Source organism: Pagrus pagrus, assembly GCF_965226575.1.
Source record: "Pagrus pagrus genome assembly, chromosome: 14".
Classification (NCBI taxonomy): domain Eukaryota; kingdom Metazoa; phylum Chordata; class Actinopteri; order Spariformes; family Sparidae; genus Pagrus; species Pagrus pagrus.
This window is the reverse complement of record NC_140198.1, coordinates 13,981,216-14,004,650: the sequence shown is the minus strand read 5'-3', so window position 1 is coordinate 14,004,650 and position 23,435 is coordinate 13,981,216. Positions and strand designations below refer to the sequence as shown.

Genomic DNA, 23,435 nt, shown 5'->3' with positions numbered 1-23,435 from the left:
AAGAGTGGGGACTGCTGTTCAAGGTCACTGCGGCTTTGAGTAAGTCCACTTGGCTGAGCTGACAGCATTATTGTTGGCGCTGTAATCTTCCGATTTAAGGAAAACTTCTCACATGCACAGTCATCATTTAGTGATTATGTATGGAGAGAATAGGCTGGTTTGTTCCATTCATTCGCTGTCTGTTCTATTCTGGGGAGCAGAGACAATCTGGCGTGTTGTTATTAGACCTTGTGGTGGAATTTCCCACAGCAGCAGGAGGACTCGTTCCCCTCGCAGTGTACAGTAGCTGGCTGAAGACAGAGCGAGCCATACTCGTGATAATTCAAATAAACTGAGAGTTCAGTAAAACTTCACAGGTACTTAAAAAATTCTGAAAATACCAAATGACACAGTATGTACAGTACTCCACCCCCAGTTGGTTGAATCATACATGAAGGGAATATAACTTTTTATATTGACTTAACTAAAATATAATGGCTGTAATATACCAGCAGGGGTTTGATCAATACCAATGAGCCAAATGATTACTCCTCCATTCTCCTGCTGAGATTTCTGGATAACAAAACAATCACTTACTGTTGGATAATCTCATGTTTTGGCAAAAAATATCTCCACCCACTGGAGTTTCAAGGCATTCTGAATCCCCCCTATACTTTGTGTGGTTTCAGCTGCTCAGTAACGGATGATAAATAATCAACACAATCAAACTCCCATCGTTTTAATGACAAAAATAATCACTGTTTTACTTTGTTGATATTTGGTGGACCCTGCCACCTTTCTAGCCTCAAACAGTGTTCTGGGAACCTTATATTCCTCTGAGAACAGCTTGTTTTTTCAATTATGGCAACATAAATATTTCTGCATCTGGAGTATTACCTCATTAATATTGTAAATATTAAAAATCGGAATTTGAATTTCTTCTTCAAAACTAGATAGCGCCCCTTTAATGTCCGTTAAATACCTCTAATAGACATGTGCTCTCATAACAAATTCCCTCATACTGTGAAAATGTGACTTCATTTCTTGTATGGGGTCTATCAAAGGAGGGTTGGAGTCTGAGCCAAACATCTGTATTGGAGAGGATAAGATCTGTCAATGTAGTTACATTTCCAGTGGTCACAAAGTTGATAAAGGTCATGGATGGAGGGCCCAATTACAACATTGCTGTCAGTGATTGTCACTCCTGTACATGTAATAAATCCTCCTGGTGGAACACAATTTGGATGCAGGAGAACTCTATTGGTGACACTTGAGTGCAATCATCATTTGGAGGAGTATTAATGCACACGTAAATGCAGTCTTACTTCTGGCACTGTGTTGCCTGCTTAGCTCTCTCTTCCCTTGTCATCACTTTATCTGGACTCAGCTGTTTTCACCCTCTGGCTCCCAGTGTAATGACCTTTCTCCTCCAGCCAGAACACAAGAGTCACTCCCCCATTTTCCATTGTAGGCTGAAAACTCATCTCATCAAGAGGGATGTCATGTCACCCACTCAGCTTCCTTTCTGCTCTGTCCTCCTCCATTTGCACTTATCTTGAAGTGAAAAAAGAAAATCTCCACCAAGCTTTTTATTTCTTAACTTGGCATGACTGTCAAGACCATTACTGAGTCACACGCTGTTGCCTGGGCAGCATGGCTTTAATGCTTACTCCCTTCACTCCTCACACCCTTATAATGGCTGCTTTGTAAAATTGGTCATCTCTAGGACATGGGGTGTCTTTTCTAATTCCCCTAATTGATCTCCAGCTTTTACTCTGACTTAAAACTGTCACCATAGAGAATTCAGAGAGATAGGTTTAAGGATAAGTTCACCCAAAAATGAATATTCGGTCATTATCTACTCAACCCCACGTTGATGGAAAGTTAGGTGGAGTTTCATAGTCCACAAAGCATCTCTGGGGCTTTATAGCAAAACAGCGTTGCAGCATTCTCCTACGCAACTAAGAACAACAGATGGGGGCAGATGGCCTTGCTTTATAATGTAAAAAAGACAACATAGACTATTTTCAGAAGGCGGCCATTTTCCTCACACATCAGGCTCAGGGTGGGGAGCTGCTGTGTTCGAGTTCAGTTCATTTCACAGCTTCCTTCCTAGCTTTTCATCAGACAACAGCCAACATTAGCGTTCAACCACTTTCTAGCTGACCTTGCTGTTTATTGCAGTGTTACACAACACAAAAGGAAAAGTGTAAAATAATTCAAAATATCAACGCACATCTTGGACACAATTTAAACCTGGAAGTGAAACGCACTGGATGTCATCTGATGGTAGAGTGGTTGAATGCTTATTTTAACTAATGGGTCTTACCTTAAAGGTGTAATATGTAAGGATTGACCACCTGTTGAAATATAGCTGCCACTAGTTAGCTCAATTAGCCATGCAGCTAGCTGGCCGGACTGGGAGTTCAGAGACCCGGGGGAGTGTTCGTGTTTCCACTGCTTGCACACAGGCTTTAGGATGGTTTGGGGCTACTTGGTTAGCATGCTAACTATCTTTGCAGCATAATAAATAAATGTCATAACGTCAGAACTGTTAGATAATTATAGTGAGACTTTGAATGTTTTCACCTAAAAATTCTTACATATTGCACTTTTAATTCATGGCCCAATGTCCCTCCAGATTTTCATTATCCATCATCTCATAAGTTGCTGATAAATCAGGAGGAGGTGAAATCATAACGATTTGTCAGATTCTCTACATTTACAAGACTTGCAGCCTGGAACGCAGCAGTGTAACATCATCCCAGCATTCGAGCTTCCCACCCTGAACATGACGTCAGTGGAAAATGGCCTGTACAGCTCATCTGGCCTAATCCAAGTCTCCAGAAGCCCGGAGATGCAAAATTGATTTAAAAAGACATTATTTACACCCTTGATGCATGGTCAACTTCAAATTGAGTCTGCTAACGTTTTTAGCTTGGCAGCCACAGTGAGGATCCTGGCTTTGATTAGGGTGTAAAAAAAATCATTTGGGGATCTTGAATGCCTCTGGAGACTTGAATAACATCAGATAAGATGTATGGAGCCATTTTAATCTTTCATATACTGCTGTTTCTTAATGTGTTAAAAACATGTCCCCATCTCCTTCAGTTGTTCAGGAGAATGCTGTAATGATGTTTTGCTGTGAAGCTTTTTCTTAAATTTTTTTTTTTTAGAAACTTTGACTGACTTTCCGTCTGCCTGAGTGAGAGTAATGTAGACAATGGCTGAATTTTTATTTTTGGGTGAACCCATCCTTTAACCCTGCAAGCTTGGGTCTTATGCATACAAGAAATCAACACAGAATTCCAGTTAGTTATTCATTTGGTTCGTTTGACTAACACAAATGATACAAGGACATTTTTATCATGCTCACAGTCTAACACATTATTGCCATTCTGCTCATGAAAGAATTATTCAGGGGGCTACATTATCGGTTATGTGCTCAGCTCATTGGGACACCCATTTGAATACTGATGACTCATTTACAGACTGGATTCTTTTCAAAAGTCAAAATTAATAGAAGCCCTTTGAGTTTTTGAACCTTAAAGTCCTGATTAATTTGTTTACTGCCAGCTCCTTCAAACGTAGCTACCCAGTTTTCTGAATGCACCTAAAAAAGGCTGAATATGGAAGAGAATCAGAATTTGTTATCACTGTGAAGAAGACACGGGCTCACTAACACCAAAAAGGCAGAGAAAACTAACTAAACATGTGTGTTTCATGTGTGCAGAGTAGAAATTGTCTCATACGGTTGTTGTTTTACACATACTGTAGTTTTATTTTTGTCCTCTAGATGTCAGTGTCGCTGGCGCCCCGCGTTGACGCTGCCGTAAATCAGCAGTAGAAGAAGAAGGAGGAGGCGGAGCTCAGTGTTTGAAAGTGGCGGGCACTGCAGTAACAACAATCATCTCATAGACGTCGGTGTAAGTACACGGGAAAAGGGCTACAGTTAATTGAGTTAGCCGCAACAAGTTGTGTTTTATTTATAGCGTCCAGGATTACAGCTTGCAGTTATCAACCATAGCCGCTGAATGCTGCTTTTGTGATATTTAAACGCTGGCACGGGAGGGAACGTGACAAGGTAATGCTATGGTCAATATCTTGCTAATAAGTGCAGCTATCAAGCTAGTCAGTTAACGGTGAACTGACACCAACTTTAACTTAACTGTCATCCATCAGCAGGACTGATGGATATTTGTTTGTCCAATGGGAACGCTTTTGCCTTTAATTCAATATAAATTGCACGTTGCACGGCTGCTAAACAATAAATTGGTCGCTTGCCCAGTGTCTTAATTTAAAAGAAGGTAACGTTTTAGCTCGCTAGCTAACTTGCTTATGTACGATAGAGACGGGTCGAGTGAGTAAAGTTACAGTTGGGGAAGTAATCCAGCCGAAAAGTAAAGTTAGTTAATCGCACAGCTCGGTTTTGAATTGTCTGGGCGGAAGACAAGATAAAATAATCCTTTTATGAGAAAATTCAAGTGTAAGATGGACTGTATGTTATGATGTCATCATCAGACAAGTGGAGCTGCTGCATAGATGGAAAATAATGAGCCAACTGTTTGGACACAATGACGACACTTATTGTGGTTTTACGGAGTCATGTGGACATTTTCTAATTCATCACTGGAAGCCATGCTCCGATTTGGATGTAACATCTCAAACAAAAAAAACATTATTAATTGTGTTCAGTCATAGTGAACCAACTGCAAAGTGTCTTTGATGTCATTAAATGTGGAGGCAGTCATCCACATTAGCAGAAACTGAAACTAGGGGAAATAAGTTTAATTTCTGTTTTAGGGTGAGATTTCCTCTTTGTTTTAGTGCTATTATCCTGGCCTCAATCAGTTAACATCGCCTTCAAGGTATGACTTAAATGTGTCCATACTAAATGCTATTTCACAATTGATTCTTAGATACATTTCTTTTAGCACTGATGGCCATTGTTAGACTTACATCTGGATTTGTAAAGATCAGCAGATCATTGTTTTTATTCTCTGACAACTGTTATTTACATTTTCAAATTCTTCAAAAAGATAGGGGTATTTTGCAACAACAGTTTAACGTTATCCTTGTGACTTTTGGCAAGTAAGGTTGAGACAGCTATAAGCTATAATATTAGCCAAAAAAGATGACTCCAGACTCCACTCCAACAAAAAATATCACCCTTCAGGGATTCAACAGTTTACAACAAAAGTTAGAAATTCAGTTTGTTACAAAGTTTGGTTTCTTAAATCTGTCCCGAGTCCATCTTTCCAAGCAAATCAATAAAGGATCTCTAGCAATGTTAGAAAGAAATTGAAAGCTTGTTTTGATTTAGAGTCAAAATCGTGACACCGCTAATTACTATATAGAACCACAGACTAACACAATAGATAATTGTTTTCATTCCTGCTGTGCTGCGAACATGTTTTTTTCTGTTGATGAGTTATTTATTTATTTATTTTTACACTTTTTCAATGTCCAAGCAATGCACATGTACCACACCAATGTACATACGACTCAACTATTCAGCCTTGATGTATCAAGTTCACAAAATTCAGCCTCAGTTTAGGGATGTCATGGTTGAATACATTTTTACCGCACATTTCTAACCCTAACTTTTTTTTTATCAGTCACAGTTGCTATTGTTACTGAGATCTTTTCCGCCACTCATCTATATTCATACACATCTGTTCACATGATCTTTTATTATTCATGTCAGCGATGAGTAAAAGCCTCCAGCCATTCGGTGTCAGTGTCAACGTCGTTTAAACTCCTGTTTCTTACAGAAAATGAAGGTTTATAAAAGTCTTCTGTCCACTGGACTGATCTTCCCTGGCTTCATTATGTGAACCTCTTCTGTTTCTAGGTAAAGGAGTGTTGCGCCATGGCAAATGAGGATGCAAAGGTGATCCCAGTGCGGGTTGCCTTGCGATGTCGGCCGTTGGTACCTAAAGAAATCAATGAGGGATGTCAGTGCTGTCTCACTTTTGTGCCTGGGGAGCCACAGGTGTGTGCTCAACAACAGTCCTGGAAAATACTTTTTGTTGTCTGTTTTCAAGTAATGTTTTATGCAAAGTTTAGTGTGTGTGTGTGTGTGTGTGTGTGTGTGTGTGTGTGTGTGTGTGTGTGTGTGTGTGTGTGTGTGTGTGTGTGTGTGTGTGTGTGTGTTAAAAAAAATCTGGTTCAATTAAAATAAAAATGGTTTGATTTTTGTTATTTTCTGTTTGTTTTCAGGTGATTGTTGGCACAGAGAAAGCGTTCACCTATGATTATGTTTTCGATCCCACTGCTGAACAAGAAGAAGTCTTCAATACGGCTGTGTCCTCCTTATTGAATGGGCTTTTCAAAGGTATGTATAGATTTTAACATTTTATGTTATCTATCTTTTCTGTTTTGGGAGGAACTTTTTATTAGTTTTATGTTGACAGAAAAGCACATCTTATCTTTTGAATTATTTTATGTCCACACTACATTGTCCTTGTTTGTAGGCTACCATGCCACAGTTCTTGCATATGGACAGACGGGATCAGGGAAGACCTTCTCCATGGGAGGAACGTACACATCAGCACAAGAAGACGATTCTTCAGTCGGAGTTATTCCACGAGTTATCAGAAGGATCTTTGAGGAAAAGGAGAAGAGGGCAGACTGTGACTTCCTTCTGGCAGTTTCCTATCTGGAGGTTGGTGGACATTTATATTTAATGTAATTTAGGCATGTATTGTTTTTCCTGGCATTCACTAAATGTTATTCCATTGCTCAATGGCCTTTTCAAGTAATTTAGTTAAGGTTTCCTGCTTTTGATTATAGATCTATAACGAAGATATATTGGACTTGCTGTGTGCGTCTAAAGATAAACCTGCCCTCAGCATCCGGGAAGACCCTAAAGAGGGGATTAAGGTGAGTGACGGACATGTTTACAAGAGTAAACACAAATACTGTCACATTTCTTTGAAGCTCATAGTATATAGAAAGATAAACCTAACTAAGCTGCATTCCCGTCTAATTTTAAACCTTGATAACATTTCATGTCGGTACATGTTTAAATATAATCTTGTGTTTCTGTTTTCCAGATTGTGGGTTTAACTGAGAAGCAGGTGTTCTCAGCCCAGGAGATGGTGGGCTGTCTGGAGCTGGGAAATTCTGCTCGCACTGTGGGTTCCACGGCGATGAACGCAGCTTCTTCACGTTCACACGCCATCTTCACCATCACGCTGGAGCAGCGCAGAGGGAAAGACAAGTAAGTTGGGTGTCTTCTTTCATAATAATTTCAGCTATCATTTGTTTTGTTTAACCTCAGCATACATTTTGTTTGCACACAGAAAAACTTTAACTGACACATGCACACACAACACAGGTTGACTGCTTACTGTAGTGTATTTGGGTCAACAATCATGAAGAGCACCTTTTTATTTAAACAGTTTTTATTGCATTGTATAAGTTAATTCAATCTCGGTTGTCCTGTTGAATTCCATGAAGTCCATGAATTCGGTATAAACTGTTTTGCCTTGGGCTATAGTTAGATAGATTTATCTAGATTAGATTTGGATTTACTGGAACCAGTGTGAAATCAAGTTATCTATCCTCATTCCTTTATTAGATTGTGAAGCCCTCTAGGAAGTTTACTAAAGGGTGAACTACAATAAATGAATTTGAACTAGGCTTAAATACGTAATATGCATCATTAAAATAATGTATTCATGTGTTTATGCTGCTATTTTTCATAAAAATGCCACATGGCATAGTGTTTGCACGTCATCATTCTTTTGCATATAAAGCAACATTTTGAGTTCACTACCTTCTCCATGCTGAATATTTGTGTAATCTTTTGTTACAGAGCTGATTCAGTTGTTTCCAAATTGCACCTTGTGGATCTGGCTGGTTCAGAAAGGCAAAAGAAAACCAAAGCAGAGGGAGATCGTTTAAAAGAAGGTAAACTGAACATTTTTCGACAGATTTGCTTGGTTAAAAGTTTTCAGCCGAGAGTTTGTGATTCTCCCAATGAAATACAACGTACTGTAACATTTCCGTGTTGTCTCTTTGTATTGTGAACGCGTGCTTGCTAACGGCATTTCTGTTTTGATGCCGTTCATTTTCATCTTCAGGCATCAGCATCAATCGTGGCCTTTTGTCTTTGGGTAATGTGATCAGTGCCTTGGGGGATGAAAGCAAGAAAAATACCTTTGTTCCCTACAGAGACTCCAAGCTCACCCGCCTGCTTCAAGGTAAGCTTTGATTTAGATGTTCAAAAGTTACTTGGTGGTCATTATTTCTGGCTCGGATACATTCCTCACTTTGAGGGCCTTCAAACACCAGCAAATCATAGTTGGAAAGCGTATGTAAGGCATCCTGCTTTGATGGTTGAATGGAAAGTTTTTCATGAATGCATCTGTTCTATCATAAAAAGAATAAGCTTTGTTGTGCTGCTCTATTGATAGAATTGTTAATTTCATGATGTGTAATGTTGGTACACGCTTAACAGGATCCGTGTATTTCTAAACTGTTGATTGTTTAACACAAAAATGGCAACAGTACTGGTTAAAGTACATGAGAACAAGCCAGTATTCAACGATTCAACACAGGGAATGACTGCAGAATAATCTACAAAACAATTTTATGAACTTTTTTTGTGTTTGTTTCATCAGATTCTTTAGGAGGCAACAGCCATACTTTGATGATTGCCTGCATCAGTCCTGCAGACTCAAACATGGAGGAGACCATCAACACACTGCGATATGCTGACAGAGCTCGCAAGATTAAAAACAAACCTATAGTCAATGTCGACCCCAGAGCTGCAGAAATGAACCGCTTGAAACAACAGGTACACAAACTGCCATTACCTCGTGTTATAATGCTGTAAATTAATCCAGTTCAGTTTACTTGTTTTCAATTTGGAAACCTTTGTTTTGTACAGACTGCTCTTTAGGAAAGGGATCAGAGATTGATGAGACAGAACGTATATAATACACATGTTCCTTCTTGTCCCATTTAGAGTGTAATAAATGTCTTGATTTACACACTTGTTCAGGTTCAGGAGCTTCAGGTGATGCTTCTTCATGCCCGTGGAGGAGTAGCCCCAGTGCTCTCTGGGTAAGAAATAAATTTCACAATAAATCGATGACCCGCCAGGATGTCAAATAGATGCATCCCAGGGAAGCTATTACCCATAACAAAGGGCCTTAACGGTTACTCGGTCCCTGTGTTACAGGCCCGAGCCAGCAGAAAATGTGTCTAAGCTGCTGGAAAGGAACCGCGCTCTGCAGGACGAGAACAATAAGCTGAGCAGGGAGCTGAGCGAGGCAGCCGGACAGACAGCCTTCATGTTTGAGAAGATCATTACGGTGAGCCAGACCCTAACAACATTTACTAATCCTTCCTCCACAGTCATTGTTGTTAGCAAAACTGTTGCTATGAGTTAGTATGTGTTAGTTTGTACCTGTGGGGTAGAGGAAAGCAAAGACAATCGAAGCAATGAAATAAAACATGAACAGGTAAAAAAACAGTCTTAGACATAGTCTTATATTACTTCTTTCGCTCATATTTCACTGTTGTGAATCCATCATGTTTATCATATTGTGTTTTACTCTACAGACAGAACAAGCAAATGAGAAACTACAAAGCAAACTGGAACAACTGCGGCACCACGCAGCGTAAGTTTACAAAGGCATGAAGTCAGCAGGGCTTCAGGATGGATCTAACAAAGCTTCAAGAGAACACAGAATTCTTAAGCTATTCTTGTTAAAAGCTTTGTTTGGTTTTTAATGTACTACAGTTTAAGAGTTCAGGTATTTCACGTGACCACTGCCACACGGACCATATTGAGCCACACTCTTTATTTACCTTAATTTCAGATGTACAGTGGATCTTGAGAAAATGTTGGAGACACTGGAGGACCAGGAGTTGAAGGAGAACGTTGAGGTGATGAGGAACCTGCAAGACATCATCTTGGAGCTCAAGGTACACAAGTCTGCTTCTATTATAATCCACCAAAACACAACATTACAAAGCATTACTGAATTAGTAATGGTCAGATTTGCGTCGGATATTATATTTGACTTTTTATACAACTGAACTGATTCTTTCAAATATAATTGATGTGATTCATTGATAATGTGTTTTTTTTATTTTATTTGTATTAGAACTTGTCTAGAACAAATGCATTTACAGAATTTCATGGTTTATCTTTTATTTTATTTTTTTCTTTTAAGAATGAGAGCTCAGGCATCGCCGCCTCCATTGATGCTATGGCTGCAGGAGAGGATGAAGCTGAAGTGTCTGGGAGTGGCAGTAAAAATGCAGCAGATGAGTCGCCATCAGTACGTTGACAATTTCATATTATGTCATTATTAGATTGTTTATATAATAGTTACTTTACTAAATTGAAAATTCTGCTGTGTTGTTCTTTACACTACAGTGACTGCAGACTTTTCTTTAGTTCCATATTTGTTCTACTAGGGCAGGGTAGTATAATATAATATCGATATTATATTGTTATGCAGATAGGAGACTATATACTGTATATCATCTTAACTTGTATACGACTTATATTTCACAAATGTTTTTGCTGCACATGCACATTTAATGTTAGCTTACTCACCTCTATTCTTTCAGTACTTGCACTAACTTTCTAGAAGCTCTGTAGATGTACTATTATAAAAAAAAGAAAGAAAAAAAAGAAGATGAAATGTCTACATGGAATTATTATCAATATGACCTTGACGTCCATATCAGCCCTATATTCTATACATTTATTAAAATCAATTCTTCCGTAGAAAGATCTCTTCTCTTGCATGCATTAACTGATCAGAGAATAAAGACCATTTTTCTCCCTTAGCTTTTAGTTTTTTCTGAACCAAATTTAATTATCATATGTTCCACTTCTAACACATTTAACAGGATGTTACTGCCATGGCTGGTAAGGAGTCCCCAGAGGCCTTCACAACCCATCATGCACTGCGGCAGGCCCAGCTCTCCAAGGAACTTATCGAGCTGAACAAAGTGTTGTGCTTGAAGGAAGCTTTTGTGAAGAAAATGTGCCAGAATGACACGCAGCTGGAGCCGATGACGTCAGAACACCAGGTGAGTGTTTTTTGTTGGTATCGACAGAGATTTTGCCAAAAGTGTATTTACTGAAAAAGTTGGTTATGTATTTATTTTTTTTGTCCATCAGAAAAATGTCCACAGTCTACAGTCAGCAGTGGATTCACTGCAGAAGGAGAAAGAGGAACTGGTCTTGGCTCTTCAGTCTGTGAAGAAAGACACCAACCAGGCAAAGTATGGACACTTTTTTGGTTGTGCCTGTAGTAATATTTTTTCCAAGTTAATTTGTTTTGACATAAAAGTAAAGCACGCTCATAAACCTTCACTTTACACTTCTTTCATCTCACACACTTCACCTGCTTCCAGGCTTAGCGAGCAGCGGAGGAAGAGACTTCAGGAGCTGGAGGGCCAGCTCACAGACATGAAGAGGAAGCTTCTTGATCAGTCCAAGATGCTGAAACTCAAAGAGTCCTCCGTTCAGAAAGTTAGCAAGCTCATGCAGGAAATACAGGTAATTTACTTTTATTGAGTTTTTTTTTTTTTGATGGTGACGGGACGTTTATGCATGTTCAATGTAAATACACAATTACAGTTAATTTTTCTAATATCTGTATTGCTGTTTTCATTCCAAAGATGTTGACGCAAGTTTTATTTTGAGTTTTTAGTTTGGCTGAGCAACTTGCAAAAAATAATCATATTGCGATTATTTTTGACAGTTATTGCTAATGTGATGTGTCACGTTTTTTGTAGAAATAGTACTTTGTGCATTTTATTTTCATTGGAAAAAATGGATAAATAAAAATGATGTGATTTTTGCTGTGGTCTGTATCTGACGGGTATGTTCCCTTGTGGCTAGAGAACATGATTTTGAAGGCCAGGCCATCTCTCAGGCCCCACAATGCTTCATTTGTAGTGGTATCTCTTGAAATGACCGGTTGAGGTTTTGAGATGTTAATGTATTCAAACAGCTGTCAAATCTAAGCACAGTAACACTGTGTTCTCATAGGCCATGAAGTCCCAGCGCACACAGCTGATGAGGCAGATGAGGGATGATTCTGACAAATTCAGACAGTGGAAGAGCAAGAAGGACCGAGAGGTGCTGCAGCTGAAGGAGAAGGTTTGTGAAGATCTTCTTGAGACAATGCAGGACATTGGATTTATAAATTCAACCAATCAAATCTTCTAAATCCTTTTTTCCTGACACTTATTATTTGAGGTTCTTTGTCTTCACGAACTCAACAGTGTATTTTTTATCTGTTTGACAGGATCGTAAACGGCAGTACGAGTTGCTTAAACTTGAGCGGGATTTCGAGAAACAGGCCAATGTTCTGCGTCGTAAAACTGAGGAGGTGAGGCATCTTGGTCTATTGTCTGTATAATTTTAATTTACATGATCTACGTGTAAATATACCGGATTTTATTTTCAACTTGTATAAAAAAAAAAAAAACATGTATTACAGTTTTCATTTTTATTTACTTTTTCCCCTACAGGCTGCAGCTGCAAACAAGCGACTGAAAGATGCCCTTCAGAAGAGAAGTGAGGTGGCAGACAAACGCAAAGATGTCCACAACAGAGGAATGGAGGGAGCCGCTGCACGAGTTAAGGTAGTAAGGCTTGGTTCAAGTGATTCTCTGTGCTCAAAACTATACTTGTGCAACAAAACATGATTAGTATGGTTATTATGTTGCAGGGATGCACAATATATTGGTTGCTGATAAGTAAAATAATTAAAGCGTTTTGTTTCAGTGGCTCATAAAGTCTCAAAGTATTGTCGTAGAAATCGTGACACCCCGAGAGAATATGGTGGCGGATTTTCCTGAACAGAAGTCCTAACAGTGTTGTTGTCCATATGAATATACCCAGCAAGGTTAGACAAAGAAAATTCATCTGCCTTAACTCAACGATTGTATTCATGTGATCAGACATGGTTTCTCAATGAAGTGGAGGTGATGGTCAGCACAGACGAGGCACGACGCCACCTCAACGACCTGCTGGAGGACAGAAAGGTCTTGGCTCAAGAGGTCAGCCACCTCAAACAGCAGATGGAAGCAGGGGAGCGACCCGCTGCAAAAATCAGGGTGAGATGTGAATTCTCTACTGTTCAGCATGCTCACATTTAGAAAAGCGGACATCCAGTGCACAAGCAAATAGATATGTTACAACAAATCAATCCTTTGCTTTTTGGTGTCCCTTCTTGCAGCGTCGCACACTGATCATCTCTGAGCTGGAGAGCCACGGGGCACTGGAGGCGCCTCTGGCCAAACAGGTGGAGAACCTGGAGACAGAGATGGGCCTCAGGTGAGTCTGACAAAGCAGCTCAGTCCCAACAGTTCTTAAAATGTGAGCCATTATACTACACAACATCCGATGACATGCATTTATTGTTTAACAACTATATGTGCTCTTATTTCATGTCAATGTGAGCTATTGCAATACCAGTTTCTCAAAAATATCTACAGATAACATTAGTTTAGTATCTTTATTCCAGGATTTTTTCAGATGTGTAGTGATTTTCAGGGTTCATACAAAGTCTTGGAAAGTTGAGCTTTATTTAAAGGTTAGGAATATGTTTAAATTTGAATAGAAACGATACTGCTATGCATGCCACCGCAGGTATGTATTAACCTGAGAAAACTCAATTTATATGGAATGATAATAATAATAATAATAATAATACATTTTATTTGGAGGCGCCTTTCATGGCACTCAAGGTCACCTTACAAAACAAACAAAAACAACTAAATGACTAAATAAAGAGGCTGAAAGTCTGAAATTTCTTTTGAAAGGAATTTTTCTATTATCATGAAATGGTGTAGCAACACTTGATTTGTATGTTCGCAGGAATGCCCAGATCGCTGACCTTCAGCAGAAAGTTCTTGCTGCCGATGGCGAAGGGCGTCTGAAACAGCGCATAGACGGCATTACAAGCATAGTGGATGCCAAGTATGCCCTCAAGGTCCTGATGTCTGAGGTGAGCAAAATGCTAATACATTGCTTTAAATTCACACCTGTGTGCTAAATTAGTAACAAAACTTCATTGGTTGCTCTTTGTATTTAAGAAAAATAAAACCCATCAACTTCTCCCTTGTATTCAGCTGGTGTCTGCTAAAACAGCCAGTGCCAAGCTAGAGAGTGAAGTCAAACAGGAAAAGGGAAATGCACAAGATTTGAGGAAGATGCTGGCAGATGAGAGAAATGTCATGTCAACCATGGACATGGAGCATCAGCAGCAGCTGGTGGAACTAGAGCAGAGGCATCAAGAGAAGGTGTTTATAGCTTTTACTTGTGTACAAGTTTACACTCTTTGTAGATACATGAATATTTATGAAGTCTTCCCCTCAATATATATATTTTTTCCCTTTGCATAGGTCCTTTACCTCCTTCACGAGCTACAGAGCAAACCCATCAGTGCAGAGTCAGACGAAAGAAAGCAGACCGATGAGGAGAGTTCAAAGGAGAATGAACTTCTCGAGCGCCTCAAAGTCAAGGTTTGTCTCCAGCAGCTGAAGAGGGTTTAATCAACCTTTGTCTCTGTATTTCACTTTGTTTTTTTTAAAGGAGAAGTCGTACAAAATGATCATCAAAAATTAATCATGCCATTATATGTAACATTGTTTTAGGAAGAAGAATTGCGAGAATTGAGTGAACAGAACCAGAAACTTGTGGAGGAGAATGAGCAATACAGACAGGTAACTTTATGATTTAGTTCATCATTACAGGCTGTTTTGTTTCTTTAATAATCAAATAATTTTTCCCTCAGGATTTCATGAAACTATGGTGGGGGGTTCCCAGACCTGTAGGGGGGTCCGGGTACGTGCTCCCCCAGAAGAAAATTTTGCGCATCTCAAAGTTAAATCTGGTGCACTTTGAGAGAAAAATGAAAAGGCTATATCATAAATAAGAAATTCTAGTTTAGAAAATAATAGAAGTATTATACTGAGCTTTGGCTTTGCTGTCTGGTAATTAATCCAGTCCCCACAATACACTATTATATGCAGCTTGGGCTATACAATGTTAACACAAGCCTAAAGGCTCTTGTCAATACCAATCCATTATTTTCCAGCATTAGTCCAGAGTTGTAATTAAACCTGGACTGAGAGTTAGAAAATCAGTTTCTTGTTTTAAAACAATGTGCCCCTGTGAGGAGTACCACCTTAAGGTGTTATTGATAACAACCAGCTACTAAATGTGGCTTTCCATCTTCCATTGCATTCAAATTACCTGCCCCTTCATGTGGTTGCTAGTTTGTGTATGACATAAGCAAGCAAACATTGGCTAATGTTGCTAAAGCTAACTAGTAAACATTAATGTTGCTAACGCTAGCTAAAGTTAACGTTGCGAAAACTAGCTAGCTAAATGCTAGATGCATACTGAACTCGGCTATTCTTCTTTTTTTCCCACACAAACTGGCGAAATACCAAAAAAGTTGATTGCTGATGAAAAACAGATACCACGAGACACCAACAACGTTATACTGTTGGCTCACAAACCTTGGCAGACACTGGAACCAAACTTAAAAATTATTACACAGATGCAGTATAAACAAAACAATCATTTTGGACTTGCCGACATTTTAAAATTGTTGATTCATAATCATAATGTTTTTAAAGAAAAGAGGTACTTTTATTCTGCACCTTTTTACAAGCTCTGTAGATGTTTTTTTTTTTTTTTTTTTTTAATGATTTGTCAACGTAGAAATGTTATCAATATGACCTTCAACTATATGTTGTCTGTTTCTGGTCCCACAGTGGTCCCGGAAAATGCAATTTTCATTTTTGTGCATGCACATATCAACGCATTTTTTAATGTGCGGTGTGGTTTTCTTTCCAAGCTGTAGTTCACAAACAATTTTTCTCGTTAGCATTTATCAAACATAAGAAATAACTTATGTTGCGTTTCAGTCTCATGTTTGTCAGGCACAGTCACAGCACAGCACTGGTGAATAAAAAAGGAATTTTTTTTTTTGCTTTCGTTTCTCTCTGCTTGTCACGTTCGTTATCACAAACGCACCGAAAATGCAGGGGACGGTAGAAAGCACTCAGAAGACACAACTCTCGCTTCTTATCTCATCTCTGTTGAGATGTGCGGTACCGATCAGGCGGCCGACAGACACAGAAGCCACTAACAGCAGTTACGTTTTTTTAATGTCTTACTTAAGTATCTCTTTCAAACTCGGTGTTGACTGAACAATTTTCAAGCACTGCTTGAGAAGAGACGGATGGGAAAGTATTAACAAGCCAGCGGCCTTAACTTCAACACATATACTGTAATAGCATCGCGCCTGGAGAGTGGCAAATATTAGCATGTTGACCTGGCTGTTGTGTTTACATTACAGGCAATGGCAAGGCGATAAATACCCTTGACTACTGCAGCGTCAATTGACCCGAGAGTGAATGACAAAAATACACATTCACGACAAAAGCCAGATGTTAGCACGTGAGTTTTTTGACCCGTGTTACGGGGGTATAGGAGAGGTTTTGTTTTTTTACATTGCGCATCGCGACGAAGTTACGCAAAGGAACAAGCCCTTGACATGTTCCTTGATAGTGGGGATGATGAGGAATCGGGAGCAGAAAGTTTCCTCACAGATGATGAGCTGGCATACGAGTACGGTCTTGATCCAGCTGAAGAGTAAGTGGCATATATTTATTTACAGTATATGTGAAATTAAATTCTGAATAGGCAACATTCTGTGTGAGATTTACAATACAAATACACGTATTGGTCTGATATATATGATCTAATATGTTTTTCTTCATTCTAATTATTTTACAGTGATGATACTGAACAAGATGAGAAGACTTCCTCCTCTGACAGTGATGATAATGAACAAGATAAAGAGCCTTGCACCTCAGCTGAAGAACAACAGGCCAGCCTCCCTTCTTCTCCTGAGCAGGATGAGGTGCCTAGAACTTCTGCTGCAGTAGGACAGCAGACACCCCCACAAGGGAGGGGTCATGGAAACATGCAGGCAAGAACACAATCTCTACGACGTGCCAGAGGAAGAAAACAAACCAGGTCAGGCCACACACGGAGTGCTTCAAGAGGCCTATTCGGATCTCCCAGATCTAGATCTCCACCTGGGCCAAAGCCAAGGTCAGAAGCCTCAAACAAACCCTGGAAAATGAAGACTGATCCAGACATATGTCCCGTGCCAAAGATGTTTGTCCCAGCAAGACCACCAGGACATCAGCTGAACTCAACTTGTGCATATACACCACTGGACCTTTTCAAGCTGTTTGTCAGCAATGAGGCCGCTCTAACAATTTGCCATAACACAAATAAACAGGCCAAGAAAAGCATTGCAAATGGAAAGAAATATTCATGGACCAAAATCGACCTTCCAGACTTTTTCAAATATGTGGGACTGACTTTCTTTTTTGCGTTGGTGAGACTGAGTAACATCCAGGATTACTGGAGAAAAAAAACAGTTTTCAGCATGCAGTTTCCATCCATTGTGATGCCACGGGACAGGTATCAGGTCATATCATGGAACATCCACATGAGTGACCCTGATGAAAATGATGAGAACGACAGAAAGAAGGGGACACCAGATTATGACTGCCTGTTTCGACTGAAGCCCCTCATGGATACCATCAGACAAGCATGCAAAGCCTTTTACCACCCCAGGCAGAACCTGTCAATGGACGAGAGGATGGTGGCAACAAAGGCCCAACACGGCATGACAAAGTATATAATATTGAAGCCAAACAAGTGGGGCTTCAGACTCTTTGTTTTGGCTGACAGCAGCAATGGCTACACCGTGGACTTTGCCGTGTACACAGGCAAGTCACAGTTTGCCTCAGGCGCAGCAGTGGGATACGACTCTGTAATGTCCCTGATAAAGCCATCATACAGCGGCTGTGGCTATCATCTGTATATAGACAACTTCTATACCAGTCCTAAACTCTTCAGGGATCTGCACAGCCTGAATGTTGGTGCATGTGGCACGTACAGGGACAACAGAAAAGACTGCCCGCGCTCAGACATCAACCCCATGAAGAAAACGGATCCTAAAGGCATCATCGGGTGGATCCGTGATGGCCAACTGGTTTTCGTAAAGTGGATGGACGCCCGTGAGGTTGCCGTCTGCTCGACAATCCACCCAGCTTTATCTGGAAGCACAGTGCAGAGGAGAGTAAAAACTGAGGATGGCAGCTGGACCACCACATCCATTTCATGCCCGAACCCTGTCATGGAATATAACAAGAACATGGGAGGTGTTAATTTGTCAGATCAACTCATTTAGTACTACACAGTCCACCACAAAACCATGCGCTTGTACAGGACATTGTTTCTCCACTTTTTGGACATTGCCGCCGCTAACAGCTTCCTGCTTCATAAGGAGCTCTGCAGAGAGAAGCATGAACAGCCCATGACCCACAGGGCCTTTCTGGAGGAGCTGACAGCCCAGCTGTGTGGTGTCACAATTGCTATCCCCCCTGCCAAAAAACAGAGTGAGCATGTACCCGTGCTGACCTCTAAACAAACTGAAACAAGCAAGAGGGCCTCATACGGACGTAAGCCCCGTGTGCTCTGCAGGCAGACCAGGAAGGTCAATCAATCCACTCCCTGGAAATGTAAGGATTGTGGTGTTGCCCTCTGTCTCATAGCTGACAGGAACTGCTTTGAGAAATGGCATCAGTGATGCTGTAGACAAAAATTTGTGGAAAAAATGAAACGACTTTTCTTGCAAAAGTGGGAAACTTTTTGAACGTAATTACCTAGTTTGTTGACTTTATTACTACCTCAGTATATGAAAATGAAGCCAACCAGTTGGGCCCTCAAACTTTTGGCCGACAGCAGCAATGGCTACACCCTGGACCTCACCATGTACACAGGCAATTCATAGTTTGCCTCAGGGGCAGAACTTGCATATGTCTCTGTAATGTCCATGATAAGGCCAGCCTACAGGGGCTTTGGCTATCTGTATGTAGACAACTGTACCAGACCCAAGCTCTTGGTAAAGCCTGAATGTTGGTGTACAGTGACAACAGAAGAGACTGCCCGCGCTCAGACATAAACACCATGAAGAAAACGGATCCTAGAGGCACCATCAGGTGGATCCATGACGCTTGCAGAGGCGTGAAAAACTGCATTACCTCAAATGTTGACTTTATTAGTCCCCGAAGACACTTTTTGTGTGTTATGTCAATAAAGATCTGTGAGACTGAATTTTTGTTTTGTCTTTAGTCTTTATGGTCTTATGATTATTTTACATTCATGTGATATCACTGCAGCATAAATATTCTGATAGCACAGGTTATCCCGAGGGGGAAAAAAAGGATATAGCTTGATTATGCATTGCAGGGCTGAGGTTATACAAGCATTATTACACAAAAAGTCAAGTTGAACCAAAAACAAATAACTTTCAGCTCATTTATGATATTGACATGGCATGAAACTGCATTTATCTTGACTTCAACTGTGTGATTGGCTCAAATCAAACCATGTCTGTTTTTTTTCCCTCAACAGAAATTCTCGTTGCTCCACCTGGCAAGCTCAAAGAAAATCCTTGCACCTGCAACCAACAACGAAAACAGTCCAGACGACTCGTTTGAGTACGTTCCTCCAAAGGTCAGTTTATGCAGATATTCTTCTTCTTCCTTTCCGTTGTGTGTTTTTATCCAAGGTTATTTCCGTTTTTAATGTCCAAGCTGGCCAAGTTAAGGTTATTTCCCAGTAATGTTTTATTCAAGGCCAGTGTTGAAACCGAAAGGAAGCATTGCAGGAAGAATGAATGATTCTGTGAACAGAATCCTTTATAAATTTAATTTAAAACCGGCCTTGCAGCTGGACTCCTGGGATTGTGAATTGAGGCGTCATTTCATTTCTTTGCGTTTGTTGATTTTTTCCTTTTCTGAAAGCCTAAAGGGAAGCGCTTCACCACAGCTAAAGCACCGCTGAGTGCGGCCATCAACATTGAAGAACTGATGTCTCCCAGTGAGGATGAGAATGACCAGGAAGAGGATGAGTGGCGTCCTGAGAAACCTGAGAAGGGCCGCAGAGTCTCAAAGAAATCAAAAGCAGTTGGGGTAAGACTGGGATCAAGACTGTAGGTAAACTTATGATGCAAAGAAATGCAATGATGCTAAGTATTTTCTGTTTGTTTAGTGTGCCTGTAAAGGTCGCTGCGTCAACAAGCAGTGCAAGTGCCGCAAAGGGAAGCTGGCATGTGGGGAGAACTGTCAGTGTGATCATGAGAAATGTCGAAATATGGACATCCAGGTGCCTGTTGAGGTGAGTTATCTAATCATTTTCAGCTGTTTACATATAACTTATATTTATGTGACACAGTTAAATGTCTTAACATCTTGTAAAAGGAAACCTTATTCTTAGATATAGATATATTTGCTGTAATAATCTGCTCCTTAATTATTAACAGACTATTACATAGTTTTGCATTTATTTCCACAGCTACAGATGTGTTCTTCCGTCCAGTCAGTTTATGCTTTCATTGCTGTGTTAAAGATATTAAATTCTTTTATGAAAAGCTAGTGCAGAGCAATAAGCCCTGTTCTGAGTTTTTTCCTTTTTTCCCCCTCATTTCAGGATGTAAGTCAGACCGAAAGTGTCTCCAGAGACTCCGTGTCTCTTCAAGATCCCACATCCGTCAGCCCCGACAACACCACATTCTTCAAGCCGCCGTCCTGTACACCCACTAAGAGGGTAAGCTGGCTCCTTCTGTAAAGGGTGTTTTCCCACCTGTAGTTCAGTTAATTTGGTCTGGACCAACTGGGGAGGGGGTGGGGGATTAACGGTTGCATTTTAGTTCCTGTTCACATTGACATTTTTTCAAACGAGCCAAGAAGAGTAAACGTGAAGTCATACAGACTGACAGGTAACTCACTGATTGAACACTTTTAGCGGTCGTCATCATTAGCACATCATCAAAACCCACGGGGGGGAATCAAATGCCACTGCAGTTTATGCAGCTATTTAATGCTTCTAATGTGTATTTATCTTCTTTGGTGTCACAAGGAGCTCACAAAGAAATAACTAATTATGAGCATTTCTTATTAATTACATCAATTATTACTGCAGATCAACCACATGTTGAATAATGACTTACATGTATCGAGAGGATGATAGTGATGTGTCCTCCTGTTCAGTAATGATTCAGGGCTTTTTACTGTGGGATTGCTGTCACAGTTTTTAATAAACTGTCACAGTACATGGAGTAGGCTTCAACATGGCCTAGATGTGACTAATAAAAATGACTACATAAATACAAGACTAGGCTTCAGATCAATTACAAGATCCTGAACAGTTCACGATCAGCAGATGGATTAATTAGTAATGAAGTGCTTGAAATCGTGCTAAAATCATTAATCTATTGTCATGTCATGTCACTGCAGTCCGCTTAGAAGCGATCCGAGACCCACATTTTCAAGCGGTCTCGGTTTGGTTGTTTGATCTACACCAGGGTTCATAAGACAGCTTTAACACCAGACTAAATTATTCACACTAACCAGGAAAACACACCAGGGTCCGTTTAACCTAATCAAACAGGTTAGGTGTGAAAGCACTCTTAGATACAAGGAATAAGGAATAATCATCTATGTGGTGGCTCTGTGATTGATTGGCATGCATGTGGATGTTATGCTCAAGACTTTGTAAGTCTTGGACCAGTTTGTTCTTTTAGTTATCAATGTGTCACTACATTGTTATTCCTGTTGATTTAGGTAAACATCTCAGGCAGAGGCCTGACAGTGAAATGTAAAAACTGTACATGTGTATTCAACGTATATTTTGCCTACAATGGTTGTTGCAACTGGGACTTAAAATGATGTAACACTGGTGTTCTGATATACATTATCGTAGGTGCTTAAGGAAATCGGAGACATGGGACATGCCACTGCAGACCTGAAGTTGGTCAGGAAGCCCATCTTGCCAGAGGAAGAGGATGAGGATGACGAGGAGGAGGAGAGAACAACAGCGAGCTTCCTCAAGAAGAAGAAAAGACTCCTGACAAGTTTTCAGAACAGTTTTTTCTCTGGCTGCACTCCAATCAGAGAGGAATCTTAACCAGGGTAGGGAGTTTTAAATTAGGTGTACACATGTGCTTAAATGTTTTGTCAACGTTGTGTCTTTTTTATATGTGATCTAACTGTTGTGTACTGTAACTGGAGAGTAGCTGCTCATTCTTTGTTTTCTGTAGAGGGTAACAGAAGGACTGTGAATAGTAATGAATTTTTGATTGATTTCCTGAAACCAAGACATAATATTTTAGTTTAACGTAGTACATGATGTTTACTAAGACTAAATTTACTTTGATGATATTTCAAATCAGTTGTCCAGCCATCGACAGTCAAGCAATTTTACACAAGTACTATCTTTTATCATCTTTGAGCAACCCTCAGGTTTTTCACTGTGCTTTTACTATCAGAGCTGAATAAAGTCTGACAGTCAAATCTTGCTTTAAAAGGAGAACTAACTGGGTTTTGTTTTTTTTGTCTGAATGTATTTAATGTCTCCACATCATGAGTTGATGTAAGATAATTTATTTCATTCATTAGTCTGTTGAACATGATTAATGTTTTAACTTTTGTCTCACTTTCATTGCTGGTTCTTAGCGGCAGTTAATCTCAAGAGGAAAGGGCTTTCTGACATTGAATTAAATGAGTAAATCTTAGAGTAGAGCTGCAGTGATTTTTTTTTTTGTTAATCAAATAGTCATTGAAAGAAATTTAGTTGCCTGTTATTGATTAATCGTTTCGGCCACTTTTCAAACCAAAATGTCAAACATACTGGTTCCAGCCTCTTAAATGAGTCATGTATGACAGTGCCAGAGGGGTTTTTGACTTTTAGTTGAACAAAAGGGCAGCAAAGCCTGAAGTTATTTTAAAAAATGTAAATTATGAGTCCAATTTCACTGCACTTGATCTTATTGATTTCTTTGTTATGAGGTTTTACTGCCTCATTTGTTTTGTGACTATTTGGTTTATAAAAAGCCTCAACCTCTCCCAGTCCGTTTCACACGCTGTCTGGGAGATTTCATTCATTCAAGACACAAATGTCAACACAAGCATCTCTCGACACATGATCCGTAATCATCACGCAGCATTTATATGTTTCACATTGTTTTTAGTATCAGATGAATAAAATAGTGCAATTTATATACAACTAAACTGTGTCTGTGCTTTATTGATGATTTCCTGAAAGGGCAATTTAAACTATTTTACACATTAAAGTGTGATTGCAGGTCTTGGATGAGTGGCATCTAAATTGCATTGTGGGTAATGTAAGCACCATGCCTTAATCCTCACTGAAGCTAAAAGTGTTGCCACACAATTTGGGGTCTCAGGGCTTTGTTACACCGTATGGAGCCATTTCATATTTCTTTTGGTCATTTAAGTTTTACAAGTCCTCCACTACTTCAGTCGATTAGGAGAATGCTGTGAAGCTTCAGGAATGTTTTGACTATAAA

The 23,435-nt window shown here is 39.8% G+C and overlaps 2 protein-coding genes across 3 annotated transcripts; both read left to right on the top strand.

Moving 5' to 3' along the window:
* The first annotated feature begins 3,847 nt into the window (after positions 1–3,847).
* Positions 3,848–22,438, top strand: kif4 (kinesin family member 4). Of its 2 annotated transcripts, none has more exons than XM_084373325.1 (31): positions 3,848–3,905; positions 5,834–5,974; positions 6,202–6,316; positions 6,456–6,646; positions 6,775–6,864; positions 7,038–7,204; positions 7,802–7,896; positions 8,070–8,189; positions 8,610–8,785; positions 8,993–9,054; positions 9,173–9,305; positions 9,556–9,614; positions 9,816–9,921; positions 10,173–10,280; positions 10,861–11,043; positions 11,135–11,238; positions 11,371–11,515; positions 12,011–12,121; positions 12,270–12,353; positions 12,496–12,609; positions 12,928–13,083; positions 13,206–13,303; positions 13,847–13,976; positions 14,101–14,271; positions 14,374–14,493; positions 14,626–14,694; positions 19,481–19,582; positions 19,873–20,040; positions 20,120–20,245; positions 20,558–20,674; positions 21,830–22,438. In XM_084373325.1, exons 2-31 carry the CDS (start codon positions 5,852–5,854, stop codon positions 22,031–22,033), a joined length of 3,747 nt encoding a protein of 1,248 aa, XP_084229451.1. In that variant the 5' UTR covers positions 3,848–3,905; positions 5,834–5,851; the 3' UTR covers positions 22,034–22,438. The 2 variants fall into 2 exon arrangements, with proteins under 2 accessions (XP_084229451.1, XP_084229450.1); XM_084373324.1 differs by having other exon boundaries at positions 3,872–4,063.
* Positions 16,535–18,733, top strand: LOC311269261 (piggyBac transposable element-derived protein 4-like). Its single transcript, XM_084373326.1, has 2 exons — positions 16,535–16,636; positions 16,781–18,733. Exons 1-2 carry the CDS (start codon positions 16,539–16,541, stop codon positions 18,252–18,254), a joined length of 1,572 nt encoding a protein of 523 aa, XP_084229452.1. The 5' UTR covers positions 16,535–16,538; the 3' UTR covers positions 18,255–18,733.
* Positions 22,439–23,435: the final 997 nt, after the last annotated feature.